Here is a 17,376-nt window from a genome sequence, read left to right as displayed (position 1 = left end):
AGGAGTCATCATTACTTAACTCGAAGCCTTAACCTTTATTGACCAATAATCTAAAAGGTAATATTCCCAAGTTGTTCAGTTAAAGTGAACATAAGACAAAAATTGATCTCAATCTCTCGGGGTCGTGGGTTTGAGACCCACGAGATTCTGGGTGGCACCGCCTCCCATGGGCCAACCACCCGTGGGAGGTGCCGTAGGACTTCGGAGTATTGTGTGGACTGGGCAGCAGTCGCCCCCGCGACCTGGGCCCAGACCCAGATAAGCGGCAGATGATGACATGACAAAAATTGATGATCTACATATAAAGCATCTTTTCTATACAGAATAGTGCTGCACTGCAAAACATCAAAGAGGTTTACATTGCTCTTTTGCAACATGGCTCATGGTAAAAACTCTACTGAAATTGTATATTGTGTATTTCTCTGTACAAGGCTCCTCTCCTTTTGATTTTACTCATAATACTAAAGGTATTTCAATGTACCAACATATCCATTTTTACAATGATTTAATCTGATATTGAGTCTTAAATCCTATTTATGCTTCAGAAAGTGGAAAATTGCCACCATTAGACATCTTTTGTTTATAATGAGTCAAAAAAAAAATTAACCAATCACTATTACTACTACTTGATTACAGAACATGATTAAAATAAAACAAGTGAAAAATTCCTCTAGGGCAATTTTCTCTTTATTTAAAAAATAAGATTTTAAGACTCCATATTATTACTGCAGTGTTTTGAGACCTCTGGTTTATGCTGAAGTGTCTGGCTCTTCTATTACCTTGTCCAGCTCCTTCACAAAGTGCCTAAGAGCATCTAGGCAGCGCTGTTTAATCTCCAGCAGGTTCGCATCCAGTGGAGCCTGCAGCAGATTTTCCAAACTGGGTTCCTTGGCCACCAACATCTTCACTACCGTGCGAAATGTCTCACAGTCTTGCCTGTAATGCTGCACACACAACAATCACATCAGAAATGCTAATATTCATAATGATACAATGATGTGTATAGTGAAGAAAAACAAAGCCAACTTTTCTGGATTAAAAAGAAAGACACATTATAAACTGGTCTTTCTTCAAGGCACATTTACGGGACATTCTGACGATGCAAAGTACAGGGTTATTTAAATATTTATATCTAATTTATTTGAAGCGGAAAATAATCACTTTCTGTTCTCCACCTGATCATAATCCAAAATACAGGTGTGTCAGCTTGAGAGTAATGCAGATGATTCAGTCTTATGATTCACAAGAAGAAATAGCAACTATATCTTATTTATAGCTGGTTGTGTTACAAAGTTAGTGTAACACACACACACACACACACTTTGCTCTCTGACAGCTCTTTGAATTCTACAGGCCGACTCTTGTCTCGATGCCTAACTGTGAACTTAATGAACCCAGTTCTGGTAAATTGGTATATTCCGTGAAACAGGTGTGTGAATGTGTGTAAGCGAGCCTATTCAAGTGTATGTCTGCCCATAACAAAAGGAACATGAGGTGTCAGAGTATGTTAGTGGTGCTGTAGCATTCTTTCACACCCCATTGTAACAATCTCTCACATCCCTCTCAGATTTTACTGCTGACCCAAAACGGCTGTTAAGTTCTTTATTAGAGTCCCAGGTGCAAGCTCACAGCATCTTTATCACCTGGGGAGAAAAGGCTAAATGTGGGGCAGGGCTGCCAAGAGGTTTAGGGCTACACTAACCTGTCAACGAGCAGTCTAGGACAACGGGGTCCTCCAAGGTTGAATTAATGCAGATCACCTCTCCTCTCGAAATAGCTTAAAACAACGACACTGCTGTCCAGTAAAAGTAAGAAATCAAATCCAATTTCTTCTAAATGTCAGATAATGTCTACATACAAAGAGGCAAATACATGTAGCCATGAAGGACACATTTACCTCTGGAAAAACAAGGTCATTATCATCTCTATTTAATATGTTTTATTGGATCGGCCGCAGCAAATCACTGCATCAGATGGAAAACAATGACAGTGAGTGATGGAAAACTGTTTATCTTCCTTAGAGGTACTGTATATCTGTGTCATGTTCAGGCCTTTGTTGTAGAACGCAAATTAGCTGATAGTATCTCATCTAACATTAACTTTCTGTTAAATGCAATAAAACACAAGACATCGGCTTTGGCAATTTTGACAAGAAAAATGCTGCCTGTCATCTTAAATCAGTGTCCAGTCTTGAGCAGAATGTGAGGTTAACCGGTTAAAAGGCTATATTCCAGGCTTCTGTCAGTTATGGGGAAATTTAAAACCACAACTGCTGTTTCTTTGCCTAGATACACATTACATAATATGTATCTAGGCTAACTCATGATCATGCATCCATCAATTTGTGTAGTGATCACAAGAGCCCTCGTGAATTCATTCGATCACAATCACATGACTTAACTGTCCTTGATGAAAATTTCTTCAGGGTTTGAAGCAAAATAAGTGTCTTAAGTACACTAGATATTATCTACTGGAGTATGACTATCACTGCTGAGTGAGAAAGCAACAAAACCCCAGTGTGTGTGTGACTCTACAATAGTTGAAGAAACAAGAAATAAGCCACAGTCAGTATTAAGGTGATCTTTCCATCAAACTCAGGGAGGGAGCTCAGCCGGGAGGGGTTTTCAACAGAGAAAAGGTCAAAGAAACAAAAATACTATGGCATTCAGTTTGGAACAATGAGGATGGAAACAATTCACCACATGAGAACCACTCACTGTGTTTTCAAGCAAAAGAAAGGTCCCATGCTTAAAAAGCAAAAGGCTGAGAAAGGCTACTGAGAGTTACCTGTTGGGGATTTAAAAAAAAAAAAAAAAAAAAGAAAGAAAGAAAGAAAAAAAAACAGATGCACGATTTGTTGTGTGTGTGAGACTGGGACCAGAGTCAGCTAAATAAGGTCATAAAATCACTCACATAAAATCTGTTGGAAGAAAATGGAGGGTCTCTATTTTATGCTCTACCTGATAATTACAATGAAAAAAAAACTGCAGTGCCTCCAGCTCCTAGATGACTTCAGTCCTTCTTCTAGCTTTTTTCAAGTCATTTCTGTCTCTCCCTCTGATAATTCCCCTGCTGAACTAGCTACAGCATGTTCAGATAGTTGATTCTCACCTATCTATTCATTCCTGCATCCCTAACCCACATTCTGTGCTACAGTACATGAATTTTGAACGCTGTTTACACCAGGTATGGGGAAAAATATATCAAATGTTATGGTAGGGTCAAATAACTATTGTGACTATGAACATTAAAGCAATACACGCTGTACACACACGCTGAGGGCAAGTCAAGAAAATTTAGACAGAAATATCCCAGACTGTGGGAGATGTTTGGACCCAGACTGATGCTTTAATGTCTGCAGATCATGTCAAGCGAAATTCGTGGCCCCACATAATGATAGTCCTCGCCGCCGACCACAAGGAAGTGAGACACTCACGACACGTGTGGCCAGCTAAGCTCAGGGTCAACTTCATTCAACAAAACAGGTTTCCGTCTCTGTCTGCATACAGTATTAGCTGTCCCACCTTAGGCTATTGTGGACCTTTTTCTATTATATAATCTTAATTTAATGATACACAACAATTATTTCAGGTGGACTTCTACACCCATACCTCTTAAGGGCGAATTTCTCCTTTATTAAACCTTTTCACCAAGTAAGCATTATTTGAGAGGAGCAAAAATTGGTTCCAGGTTTGAAGATGTGAGAGGAAACAAGGGCTAAATGAGACACAAACATGTGGTGTATGCCCCACAAACCAGTACCCCTCTAATCACTTAGGGTTGATTATGTTTGCCATCTTTCAATACAAAACCCTCCTAATCTTTTCCCAAGCTGCAGCCTTTGTTGACAGTGATTACATTTTCACTTCATTATATCGCATATACACAGTTTTACACACTTGAAAGCTTCAAAATAGGATGAGGAAAGGGTTGGAAAAAGTGGCCTTATAATGAACCATGAACTTATATTAAGATATTTCCCTTGATGGTAGGGGGAGCTTAGAAGACTGTGAGCTTTTGTGTGCGTACATGCACATGACTATGCAAGTAAACTTGTTTGAGATGAAGAGCATCACTCCACATTTATTATGGTATTAAACAATTGCAGAGTGACTTCAAACAGCCTACTATTTTTGTAAAAAAAAAACTGCTCCCATGTTACTTGAACAAACAGGAAGGGTGCTTTTGACCTGAGCATGCTCTTTGTGCTGTGAGAAAAGGTTGCAGGGAGGTTCTGCCTAAGTTCCCTCCCTGGAGTGGAAGCCATGAGCTGATCTTTAAGCCTGATACTAAGAGGCCACACAGGACGGGCTGGAGCCCCAAGAGGAACAGCAACACTAGGGGCCTTAAGGAGCAGCCTTAAAAAGTGGGCTTTTGCCCAAATCGGATGTTTGTGGAGGTCCAAATTGTGAACATACCAACAGGAGTGTGTGACTGGATACCGTGTGGGGGTTGGGAAGTTAAGTGAGATTATGCATAAGGCACTCACACAGACACTTAGTGAGGCTCTGTTCAAATGAGCGCTGATGCAGGCAGGGGTCCTGCATAATAAGGGAAGTAGGGTAATGACTCGAGGGCTGGTACACATTAGGGGATATTAAAAGAGCCATTTTAATCACTCAAGCTGCAAACCGGACCTCTCGATGGAGAGGCTAATAGTTGAAATGGATATGTTTCATTTGCACTGATTGAGATGATGAACGGACCTCTCTGAAAATCACTCCTAGGTACTCAGCTACATTTTCAATGGATGTTTTTTAAGTTTTGTAGTATTGTTGGAGCTGCTATTTTACATGCTCTGGTTTGTTCTTCAGTCACCCCAAATGGAGATAATTGCTCCACTGGTCATCTGTTGCATCAGGAAAAACAGTAAATGAAGTGTTATGATGAAGGCCTACAAAGCAACATGTTAGTCATTATGCCCGTAATGAAATAACTTTGTGTTTTCAAGCATGTTATGACAAGCAGTGTCATAAGCAGGGATGTTTACCATGTCAATGAATATGTTTGAGGATTCTGCTTTTCTTTGTAACCCTGAAACACCCACGGAAAGTATGTATTACAAGCTCTTAAAAAAACAATAAAAAACAATGAGCTTTTCTGGATTGACAAATCCACTTCCAGATGAACCAGCCCCTGCTAACTGTGTTGTACAAACAGTATTAAGACCCTGGTGAAAACAGGAAAATTAGAAAAGTAAATAATCAAAAATGGCTGTGGTGGTAAATTTTTTGTGTCTGTGACAGGCTTGGTTTACACTAACTGCTGTGGATTAGAGATGTTCCTTCAAACCAGTTTCAGGAGATCTGAGGTCCAGCTCTGCCCACTACCTGATCTGCTCAGTTTGGCAATCCACAGCAGCAATGGATCAGTGCGTGTTTAACTGAGCCCGGGGCAGATGTTACAGTAAAGACACTGTAGAGGTTTCTGCCCCTCACCACATCTGTAGAAGCAGTTGGAAATGGCAGGGTAAGCATGTGTCTGCTTATGCCAAGAGACGTACCACACTGTGGGTGGGCCGCCTGCATCCTGCAGGGCAATTCCTGCCCTGCTTTAACGGGAACAGATAAGTGGTACTGTAGAGGAGCGCGATGAAGGGGAGGGAAAGAAGTGCAACTCCAAATAGCAGGCCACAAGGGGCGTCAAAACCTGAGGTGCTGGGCGCGTTTCTGCTGACTCATCCTCCTTTTTCTACACTAACTTTCTACACTCAAGTACAGTACACTCACAGGCACATCATAAAGATAGTGTAAAAGGGTTGTCTGGATACATGACCCATCTCAATATCAGGCAGAAGTTCACACATGTAACAAGGGGCAACCACACAATAAGGTGAACCCAGTAAGAGCCTCAGTCCTCTGGGGCTACAATGTGGTTCAGTGTCTGTGTTATGTAAAGCTGTAGAGTATCACTTTAATCCCTCATCAACTGTCCACTGACACCCTCCCTGACCAATGCCCACGTCCTCTGTGTAATCAGTTTGACTCGGGATATTCGGGGTTGTCAAGTGTGATGTCAAAGAGTCAGTAAGGGGTGAGCCTCATGCCAGAATAAAAAGACTCAACACGAAAAAAAAAGTGTCATAAGAAAAATGCCGATGAGGTGAGACAAGCCCACAAGACCTTTGCTGTTTCTCTTGACTTTTTAAAATAAGAATATCACTGTCCTGAAAAAAAAGACAGAATAAAGAGGATTGTTCCTAATCCCACTTGTTTTAAGAAAACAAGATTTTATAACTCAGTAATAAGAGACCCAGTGATAACTGAGAAAGGTTCAGCTCTAACACAGACAGTAGAGACAAGCCATAATATGGAATTAGCAAAAAGAAGTCAAGAGAATTCACAGAAGTCAGGTCATTTCATGGATAAAATCTTACTACCGTCTCAATTTCCAGAGCCTTAGCCTTAATGGCCTCCAACCGCCGAGTCTTTAAGTCTTCCTCTGGTGTCGGCTCTGGCTCCATGCTGGCAGCCACCACCTCCTCTGACTCCGCTACAGATGCAGGAGTTTTTTCCTGGCGGGCCAAAGGTTAAGGGTTAGGGCTGAGGTCACCAGGTTTAGAAACTGGTTCTGATTTCAAAGTGTTTCAAATAGAGACAACTCTGCTCTCTTACGGGTGTTGAGTTCTTGTTTTTGTACATGTCTCATTATGCATGCCACATGTCGACAGAAAACAGGAACGGAAGCACCAAATACAGTACGTCTCTCTGATTAAAGGATCCTTACAGCCAAAGATTTTAAGAAGTCAAGACCCAGTGACACAAATACATCAGTCACAGTACCAGTTAAAGGAAACATAACCTAAATGTTCATGAATCAAAGAACATTTTTTGTCTTATTTTAGTCTTTACAGTAACAGACTGGTGGTTTTGCCTGTTTTTGGCTCACTGACTACAAATTATGTACTATGTATTTAACCTTTATCCTTATGTATTTTACCTTTATATGTTAAAGTTACATTCTCACTGCATGATAATGAAGCTGTGAAAACTGTTTGAAAACATCTTTTTTAATTGGACACTCAAAGACAGAATTAGGTGACAAACTCTATTTGTCCTCCTGAGGAGTAAAGACAGTAATTTTATGTAACTGCAGTATATTAGTGTAAGTGATATTCCATCACGCCTCTGCGCAGCTCACTGAGATTTTTTTCCAGCTCTTATATGAGGTGCAAGAATACAATGTGGTAGATGCTACCGTATTTTATTTTATTTTACTTTTATTTTACTCCTGCACCTCGTTTCTTGGAAGACCAGTACAGGTTCTTTTACCTTTGAAGACGCTGAGCTGTGAGGAGACCCCTCCGCAGAGTTGCTGGGAGTGTGGCTCGTTGACACGTTGGGCTTATCTATGGAGAAAATATCAAGAAAGATTAAAATGGAAAGAAAAGTCAGCAGATAATCAATCTCAGATAGCTGTGGAAAATACAAAGTTCAGACAAAGGGGAAACAACTATAAGAGGGCCGTCTAAAGAATACATGCGGGTAACCATTGCACTCTTTTATTTAATTTTGCACAATACTAAAATAAAGCCTGGAGGTGCATCATGGTGGGTCGGTGGTCTGGGACAATTGCCAAGTTAACTGCAGCATCCCTGTTTCAAATTTGGATAGAGTCCTTAGTTGTACTTTATTCCCATCTTTATACACGTTTGTTAGCTCTCTGCACTGTGCTAATAACGATAAAATGCCTAAACATAATATAATAATTTAAAAAAATACAGCAGGGAACAATTACTTTCTACTGTGAGACATTAAATAATCACTGTGAACAATCGTAACGCCAAGGCATTACGAGGCAGCTGAAAAGTATAAATAATTGTTGTTGTTTTTTTTAAATACTCCCTTGTTGGAGCCTCCCACACAATAGTGGTCAAGGAGTTCAGCTGTGCCTAAACTGAAATATTGTCCTCTGCTGGCTCCAATGTGTCTAGAACAAAACAAATATAGTCAAGCTATTTGTTTTTATTGAAGGGATCTCCCATAGTTATTAAAGTGAGCCGAGGTAAAACATCTTAATTTGAGTCCCTATGGAGTATACACATAAACAACAGTGCTGAGGCTGGGGCAAGCTTAAAACAAACTATTTAACATGACATTGTGTCAAAAGGCAAAACTGTGTATAGCTATTTCAAATGGCCACACTTGGCTTGCCATCAAACAGAGGAGACTGATGCAATAACTTTTCAAATAGGGTTTTACTTGATTTACAACAGTCAGGACCGAGCAGCTCAACAGATTTTAGGGCCAATGGACTAATGACGAAGTTTAGCCTTTGCTGTCCATTTTTGATCATATATCAGATGTACAAATGATGTGACAGGCAACCATCAGCCTTCTGATAAATCAGGACTAATTTTCTTAATGTTCCCGGGGCTTTGCCCTTGCTCTGAAAATGCGCTGGAGAATCTTCTACCCTTGGGAAAGTTCCAGGACATTAGTTCTTGGGGGATATTAGTTTCTTGGAACTTTTTGGCAGAAACACACCTTAAGTGACATTCCACATTGTAGGAGCCAGTTCTCCAAGCTGGAGTCCAGTCCACCAAGGCCCTAAAGGCCTTCAACTGCACCCTACACCAAGCCTTGTGGATGCTGACATATGTGGCAGTAGCACCGTCACTTGTCAATAACAGTAATAATTGACCAAGTTTTGTGAAAAGACATTGTACAGAGCCTCTTTCTGTGTGACAAATCCTGGTATACGTACCCTATCACCAAAACCCTATTTTTGTGTATTTTGTTCTGCTGCCCTAATTAGTATCCCAGATGGAAGTGGAGATGGGAGGTGCAACTGTTTTCTCACTGTTTTACTGCATCTTCAAAGGGTGGTACAACATAGAGCTAAGCTTTCAACACATTAATAGGTTTATGCATCTCAGTAATCAAAGCACTGGAGAAATTAATTACTTTCCACACTTCTTTCCCTCAGACTAATAATACCGCTTATGTCAGATCACGTTGAAAAAAGCTTTTGTAAAATGTGAATCCATAAATTTCATTAGCTTGGCATCGTTAATTAAAGTTCTGAAGCTTGTAAAAGTCACAAAAGAAAGCATGTAAAGTGACAGACCCAAAGTGATTCTGAAGACATTGTTAAGCCAGCGTATGAACTACTTTCTCACTGAAGAAAAGGTCAGGTTCTGAATGCAGAGCCAAACCACCCCAATAAACCGAGGGTATCCTTTTTCCCAGCCTCTAAAAATGGGTGGTGTTAGTGTAATTAACATCTTAACATGTTTCAGCATACCCTGACCCCTCACACTACACCTCTGAAAACAGATGCTTCACCTGGGATGGCTTAATTCCTTCCCACATTATAATTATACGTATGTTTCTGTAAAATTGTGTCTCTTGTTATCATTACAGATGGTTTAACAGCTGCAAGGACAAACACTGTATTAGATAAATGTAAATTCACGACTCTACTGGCTACTCCCATTATCTATTCTCCTTTGGGTTTCGCATGCTACGACCAATCACAGAGGGTCAGGTAGTTGAGAGTGGTGCTTTGTTACTGGAAGTCATACTATCCACTGGGGCAGCAGGTCAAACAGCTAGGGTCTATTACTGCCAGTTCTGTGAAACAGATTTGAAAGTCGAGGTGGAAGATACAGCAGGAAGATGCCTAATGGATTTTATAAAGGAGACATGTTTGAACTTTTCTCTGTCTCTGGGGGCTATAAATATATTTGAATAAAGTTTGATTGCTTGAAATTGAAAAAGTAACATCAGATGAATCTGATATAACTTAGATATTTTAGCAATCATTATGACAGTTTAATTAAAGACTAAACAGGGAACAGCCCATTATTTGCTATGTAAATTGAGGTGCAAAGACTATATAAGTACACGTACTGACTATTGATCAATATTTGCACTTGTGTGCCTTGGCACAAGCTGCCAAGGCACACAAGCAAACAGCACATATTTATTGTGCTGTTTTATTATTCATGAGTCGGTCTGTTTGTATGACACAAACATGTTTTGTGAGGAAACTTGTTAAAAATTCAACCAACAAAAACATTTCCATGAAGTAGGTCCGTGTCGTAAGAGATTTATAAAATATTGCTATAAATCTTCTTTCTTATCGAATCATTGTCAGCTCTGTTAGGTCTTCCTTTCAGTCCTTTCAGCTGATCATAACGCAAGGTTGCAACTGAGACTTAATACTTACGTCTCTGCTGGTAGGCATAGCCTTTGTCCCTGTTAGGGGAGAAACTCCTGTTGCTGGTGTTTGACCCAGAGCGTCCAAGTACAGGTGGCTGAGCTTCCCCTCTTCCAGGGGAGCGGTCCCTCATGATTACAAGAGGTGGAGAGCTCCTGTAGTCATCATGGTCCTCTCTACAGAAATAAGCAACAATCAAGAAGTTCAGGAGTCTAAAGAATCTACCCAAAGAATAAAGTTTAAAAAAACCCTCTGTGCAGCAAAAAAAACTGTCATAAGTAAGTACTTTGGATCAGTGATGTCTATAAATGTATTTGTCCATTTGTATGTGTACATGATAGTTTGTAGTAAGAACTCATTTTAAAAAGTGTGCTGCACTTAAATGGGACCTATATTTCTTAAAATATAATTATTGTACATCTGCAGAGTCCTTTTGGCTTAATTTCTCTGAGGAAGCTTCATCTGAATAATAAACTCAGACTGCCCTTTTAAACTCTCCTAATGACTGAGATTAGACTAGAAAACATTTGGGTGTGTGACAGGTTGTTGATAAACAGTAAGTTTCCCCTTATGAAAAGCTTGTACACTGGCCACTAATTTCTATCAACACAATTTAAGAGTGGGATATAACTTGTGTTTGAATATCAATTAATACAACCGCCACCGGTCAATGCTCTTTATAGACTAAGACTGTCAATTCTGGGTGAAAGCTCACCTCTTAAATCAAAAACTAGACAACTGATTTCAATCCCTGCCTGCTTACAGAGCTGGCAGTTTGCTTACTGTATGGTATAAAACCATATAGATGTGAGAGGACTGACTTGGCTTTTCTGTCCACCATGGGCCTTCGAGGAGGGCCTAACCCCCGACCTCTGTTGCGGAAATAGGGACCAGGTCGACCATTGTGCCTGAAAAACATAAAAAATACAGACTCAAAAATACAGCTAAATCAACAACAGACAAAGCTGCTCTGCTCTCTGGCAAGAACCGTTTGGTTAACAAAGCTCCAGGCAAAATATGATGGACAACTCAAGAGTATAAATCAAGAGTGCAAATTCAAAATGCATAATTTTCATCATTACTGGTTTAAGAACCAAAAGTGTTGGGTATTCCTCAATGTATGCCTTCAAATGGGTAATGGAAACAGAATAAATAGAAGGCAAAACCACAAAGACTTAAATTCAGACTCAGCAGGGCACTGCGGCACACTGATCAATTTGTGGAATGGAGGCAATCTTCCACTTTGGCACAAGAAACAGTTGGACCAATTTTGGTCTTCTTTCACTTCTATCTGTCTTCAATTGAAGGCAGAGTCATGATTAAGCTAAAAATGGAGCTGAAGTTACGATGCACTTTCACCAAATCTGTTATTCAACTATGTATGTATGCAATGACCAATTTCTGAGCACTTATTTAAAATAAGTAGTGAAATTTGGCTGTTCACTGCACCTTGTTTTTATGATTTTTCAGACTCAAGGAAAAGCTTGGGTCTGAACAGCAACCTTTAGGTCCAGAGGTATAAATGACCCAAAGGCACCTGGTTGTCTTGACCTCTGCCTGAACTCGAGCCACATCTCAAACAAAGAGCAGGTCTAACAAGGCCTCAAACTTTTACGACTCATGGTGTGTTTTAAGTATCCAAGACTCAGCCTGCCATTTGCTAAACACTGAATTGCTATCCATGCAGTGCAAAACTAACATCAAAAGACAATGATACAAGAGTTGTGTAGTTTATTTAGAAAAAAAAGAAAGAACACTAAAGAGAGTAAATCATGCTTTTATCGGACAGATATTCACCCAGATGTCATACACAGTTAAAGGGTCATGCCTTATTGCAGAGGCAGACATCTTCCATATTAAGTATTCTTCTGATTCTCTCAGAGAGAAAGCTAGAGGCTCATTCACATCTATGTCAGCTGCTTTGTGGTCAATTTAATGAGACACATAGAGAGGTGTGGCAGGGAAGCCCGACCTCGTGCTTACAGAGCAATACTGGCAACTCTTGTTGACAGAGAGTAGCTAAGGTTTGTCCAAAAAGTTGCTAAAGAAAAGTTGGTAAATCTAGTGGAAAAAGGCACTACGTTTGCAATATTGCCTGTTAACACTCTGCTGGTGATTTATTAGAAATTGTTCACAAATTCATTTTGAATTCAACGGCCATTGGGGAAATTCAACACTCAGCTGGCCAACCAGTGGTGTAACTTCATAACTCAGTCAGTCAGTGACAAACATTTGCGTTTATAGGGCTGGCCCCACTGTTGCGGTCCAGTTAATAACTGTGCATCCCAAGACACAAAACAAACTACTAATAAGAACTAGTAATATTTGCATCTTTATTCCCTTTGCCTTCATTGATGACCACACTAAACAAAAAAAAAGCCTGGCTTCAATTAACTGGACAGATTTATTAAGGAATTGTACAAAAACAAGAAAAACCTTCATGTAGCATGTTAGCTTGTGACTGTTTATTAAGAGTGTGACTAATAACTTGGAGCTGGATGTCAGGCAGTTGACTCATTTCATGATTTGTGGGCAAAACCTCAAGAAGGATGCAAGAAAAGTGATACAAGTGTGTGTCACTAAGGCTCCACTGCAAACTTTATGATGCTGATGCACTGCTTGTCTTTATCCCACACCCCTTAAGATTTATTTATAGTTGTATAGTAAGAGGTTACTGTGTGGCTCTGGAGCCTGTGCGTGTAGCCTCTGAGGCTACACCATTACTCCCAATTAGCGTGTGCCCTGCTTGGTTTTACAGAATCTGGAATGGCTGGACTTTTTGCGCTAGGATTGAGAAAGCTGTTTTATATTTGCTAAACTTTTTTCAAACATTTGTTAGGGTTAAAACTGGTGCAATTTGAGCCTGAAAAGTCACCAGTGTTGTTTCTATGTGCACTGCCAACAAGCAAAGTGTTATAATAAATCCAAATTTCCAGTCCACCAGGGTGAGCATCCAAAAATGAATCAAAGAATCAAAGCAATAACAAAATTAAGATGGCTCTGATATTTAAAATCAGTATTACAGTGTCACAAACACTTCCTCAGTAAAGTGTGATCGACACCTCAGAATGCCCACCAACGCATGAGCAAAATTGTTCACAGGTGGCAACATAAAAATCAATCATATTTTCAACAGTGTGTTTATGAGTAATGGTTCCACAAGAATCCAGGAATCACAGTACCTGTGGTGTATTATATGAGCCTAAATTTGCAGTTTAAGTTTTTAAAATGCTTTTTAATGGTGAGCCTGTCTTCACTTCTAATAATTTGACCAATATGGACCTCAGCTGCTATACAGATAGATTTTAAAGTAATTCTGAACTTTGGCATTTTTTATAATTACAAATCCATGAGCCTTAAAATATCAAATATATTTTTTTATTTAATTTAGAAAAGATGTAAAAAAAAAAAAAAAAAATACACAAGATATATGCTGCTCAGAATATCTGAGATGTGTGTGGGTATTTGACTGGAGAGGGAGTGGTCCAGCTGTTTTTCCTCTCAGGGTGGGGTAGAGGGTGGGGGTGGGGTTGTTTGGCTGAGTGAGTAGACACTAGTGCCCTTTGTCCCTCTCCCTAGCCTGGTATGACTCCTGGAAAAAGAGGGCCTGGGCCCGTAAACTGTTGGAATGTTGAAGTGGCCACGAAGGGAAGAGTGTCTGTTGATGCAGGAGGTATAACTGCTGGACTTAGCTGCCTCATGTGGGGTTAAGCTCTTGAACTTACCTTAAGAGCAATGTGGTCAAAAATAATTAAGATATGCTTCCTAAATCTATTTTCCCGAGCAGTATTTTTCTGCCAAGGCAAAGCAACTATTTGTAATGATAGATGTTATATTCTTATATTCTCTTGAGTAGATATAAGGGTAAACAATTTCAAATTTAAATGATTTTATGCTTATGAATATGGTTAACCCATTGTTTTTCAATTATATTACATGGGAAGAAACAGACATACCAATGAAGGTCAGGAAATCTGTCAAGCTAACAATATTCACTTTTCAAAACTCTGCCTCCACCTTCTGGCCAGTTTGATGCATTACATAAATAATTCAGTGAAGTAACTGACATAATCAGGATATGACAAACAAATATTAATTAATTAACAAATTGAGAACTTTTGAAATAGAAGAATCAATATAAATTACCTTGAGCCTAACTGATGCCTCAAATCATCTCTGCTATAACACTGTTGGGAGTACAGGCCCTCCTGAAAACAGAATCACAGTTAAAACAACCTTAACTGAGAAAAGCTGGTGGTCTGGTTATTGTTAATAACAATGTTGCCTGCTACAAAAACACCTACAAGAGCTTAATTAAACTAATGCAATTTGCCATTTTGTTAACATACACATTTCTTGATGTTTCGATATGATCAGCTAAAATGGATCAGACTATTCATCACTTAAACAGACATTCTGATCTGGCTACAGTGCAATGATTTAGCAGAGAATTAAGGTTATAAACCCTAGATACCGAGATTTTCTTACATTTCGTGGGGGTGAGGATTTTCTGCGAAAATCGCCAAAGTTGGGGTTTTCATCAAAGTATCGACGATCACTGGGTGGGTAACTGCCTTCACCGTGACATTCTCTTGCATCCTGGTAATTTCGAGGACCACCATACCACTGGTCATCATGCAAGCCTCTGTCATATTCCAGCCGAGGCATAGGGCTCCTCTTTTCAACAATATTGACGACTCGATGAACTTTTACCTGAAAGGACACAATATCACGTTTTTCATTTCCATTTGTAAGCCTCAAAAAAGTCTAACCAGTACAAGAGTGAATCTATATGGTAATAACTATAATATTAATTCCTGACACAAGACTACATTTTTAGGCACAAAATGTTTGGAAGTACAATCATTAAAAAAATCATTAAACTAGGACTATGACGTTCAAACAAATATGACAGGTTTTGGAGAAAGATAAACCTTTAACTATTGGAAATATCACATTTGTCACTTTCCAGAAGTATATTGTGATGTGTAAATTAATATTGTGCAAGACAGTTATCATAAAATGCTGCCTTGTCACAACAGAGATGTCCTAAGATTGTATATATCTGAATTACAGTACACCCATATAGCACATTGCACCCTTAGTACCGTAGCTCCCTCTCTGAGGGTTGGTGCTGATGACATTCAGATCTCTACAGTCTGTGGTCTCAACACTTGTTTTATGGTACTGCAGAACACAATTGTTTTTGAATGTATTTTAACCAAAGATAACAAAACAGCTGAAGAAGTGTCCACAACAATATTTATTATTATGCACGCATTACACATACAGAGACAAAACAAACATGTCATGAGAAGTGGTTGCAACATAAATATCACCCCGAAGAGTGACTTGAAAAAGAACAAAAGTGAATACATACTACCATAAATACCGACCACAGTCATAAGAGCTAATCACAACACTACAACTTCACATACAATAACAGTGTTAGGACAGTGTTAAATCACCACTTCTTCTCACTAATTACCTAGGGGCCTTAGTCAAACTAATAGATTTTGGCAATGTAAAACAACTTCACTTACCTCTCTCGTATCCATGGGCAAGAAGCGCTCTTCATATGCCTCTCTAATTGATTTTCGACCATGTCGATACGCCACTGCCAAAAAAAAATAAAAAATTCAAATCAATCATTTGATCTGAAGTGGAAGAGAAATGATTAGCCTACCTTTGTTTGCCTACGTCAAAACAAAGGCCAGGTACTACTAAAAAACAGGGGTGAATAATTGCCAACGTATGGTCAATGAGCTTAGGTAAGTACACTGACTGGTCAAGCTTCCAGCTGCCCAGCTCACATCATTCTCAATGAATGTTTTCCTGACTAAAATCTCACTGTGCAAACAAGTCTCCTGAGATTTGGGCTGCCTAGCTGCTGCAATGACTGGGAAAATGCTAATTCACCAAACCATAAGAATTAACTATAAAACAACAGAGATGACAAAGAATTCATCCTTCTCAACACTGTCACACTGAAAAATGTGTACAGATGCAAAGCACTACCATGTTGTATAGGTTCATACTGACTTGCTGAGCATGCGCAATCAAAATTTCAGCATGCTGAAGAAAGCGGCACCGCCAAAACACTGAAGTTAGAGATCGAGGTCTCTATGAAAGAGTAGTAATAACGCTGTTACTAGTTAAGTACTAGTTAATTGATTGATTGATAAATGATTAACAATTTACAGGGAAGGCAAAGCATGGCAGAAAATGCTGTTTTCAGCTTCTCATACATAAAGATTTCCCGCTATTCTTCTGGTCACTTAATCGCTTGATCGAGACAGTGATGGTGCAGGTTAACAGACAATGAAAGTAATCGTTAGTCCAGCCCTGATTGTTATGGTTGTAAAAACATGAAAAATGTCACTTACTGTTGGAGGAACAATCTTGGTTCCCTGTCTGGTATGCTCAAGATGCCTATAGAGAACGACGAACCTATAAGAAGTACATGAAGTACAACAACTTTGTTTATCTGAACATGAGCTTATTTACCCCAGACCATTTTGGACACATATCCAAACACAAAGAAAACAGACCTTTGCAACACACACACACACAATTACATGTATACAACACCCCAATTATAACTTCTTACCGATCACACAACAATGCTACTCCACCTGCTTTCTTTCAACTGGAAATATGCAGTTTCCAAGAATCTAAATGGCGCTGGGGAATATGAACAGTGCGGAGTGACAACAGTGAGTCTTCACCTAATAGAGTCACTGCTGTCAAATGGCAATAAGTGACTATACGTTCTTTATTTATTTATGATGTTGTTATGAAAAAGCTGCACTAGCCAGATTAACTGTTAGCAAGCCTGGCTAGTTAGCATCGTAGCACAAGAGGAAGTAATAAGAAACTCACGAGCAAAATAATGATGTGTATATTCCTGGCCACAATGTACGATTTACATATTTCTCCTAAAAAGGACCTTTATTATATGGTTAAAGCCAAGTTACACAGCTGTCCAGAGTTTCTGCGTACATAGCATGTAATTCCAAAACAAACAGAGCTCCTCCTCTTCTTCGTCTTCCTTCTTCGTCTTGCTTCTTCTTCGTTTTTTTTTTTTTTTTTTTTTTAATTTTATACGCGGGTGGCAGTCAGCGTAGTATGTGCGCATTACTGCCACCTTCTGCTCCGGAGTGGGGGCCAGCGATCCTCGGTTCTTCCTTCATATGGTGTGTCTCTTGGTAC

General features: G+C 39.5%; 1 protein-coding gene across 4 annotated transcripts; it reads right to left on the bottom strand.

The window, feature by feature from the left end:
* Positions 1-11: 11 nt before the first annotated feature.
* Positions 12-17,233, bottom strand: LOC121182394 (periphilin-1). Of its 4 annotated transcripts, none has more exons than XM_041038862.1 (11): positions 17,047-17,233; positions 16,775-16,848; positions 16,551-16,614; positions 15,708-15,781; positions 14,653-14,877; positions 14,311-14,372; positions 10,986-11,072; positions 10,174-10,340; positions 7,272-7,348; positions 6,380-6,514; positions 12-944 (listed from the first exon to the last, which is right to left on the bottom strand). In XM_041038862.1, coding segments are annotated over exons 3-11 (1,023 nt in total). In that variant the 5' UTR covers positions 16,552-16,614; positions 16,775-16,848; positions 17,047-17,233; the 3' UTR covers positions 12-749. The 4 variants fall into 4 exon arrangements, with proteins under 4 accessions (XP_040894796.1, XP_040894797.1, XP_040894795.1 ...); XM_041038863.1 differs by having other exon boundaries at positions 16,800-16,848; XM_041038861.1 differs by lacking the exon at positions 16,775-16,848.
* Positions 17,234-17,376: the final 143 nt, after the last annotated feature.

The sequence above is a fragment of the Toxotes jaculatrix genome, chromosome 5 (assembly GCF_017976425.1).
Source record: "Toxotes jaculatrix isolate fToxJac2 chromosome 5, fToxJac2.pri, whole genome shotgun sequence".
Classification (NCBI taxonomy): domain Eukaryota; kingdom Metazoa; phylum Chordata; class Actinopteri; family Toxotidae; genus Toxotes; species Toxotes jaculatrix.
The sequence above is the reverse complement of the archived record's forward strand: the minus strand, read 5'-3'. Positions and strand labels throughout refer to the sequence as shown.

Excerpts from the sequence above, each read along its gene's own strand:
- LOC121182394 (XM_041038862.1), bottom strand. Across the intron at positions 14,878-15,707 it reads TGCCCATGGATACGAGAGAG|GTAAAAGTTCATCGAGTCGT; the intron begins GTAAGTGAAGTT and ends GTGTCCTTTCAG. Across the intron at positions 6,515-7,271 it reads ACAGCTCAGCGTCTTCAAAG|GAAAAAACTCCTGCATCTGT; the intron begins GTAAAAGAACCT and ends TTGGCCCGCCAG.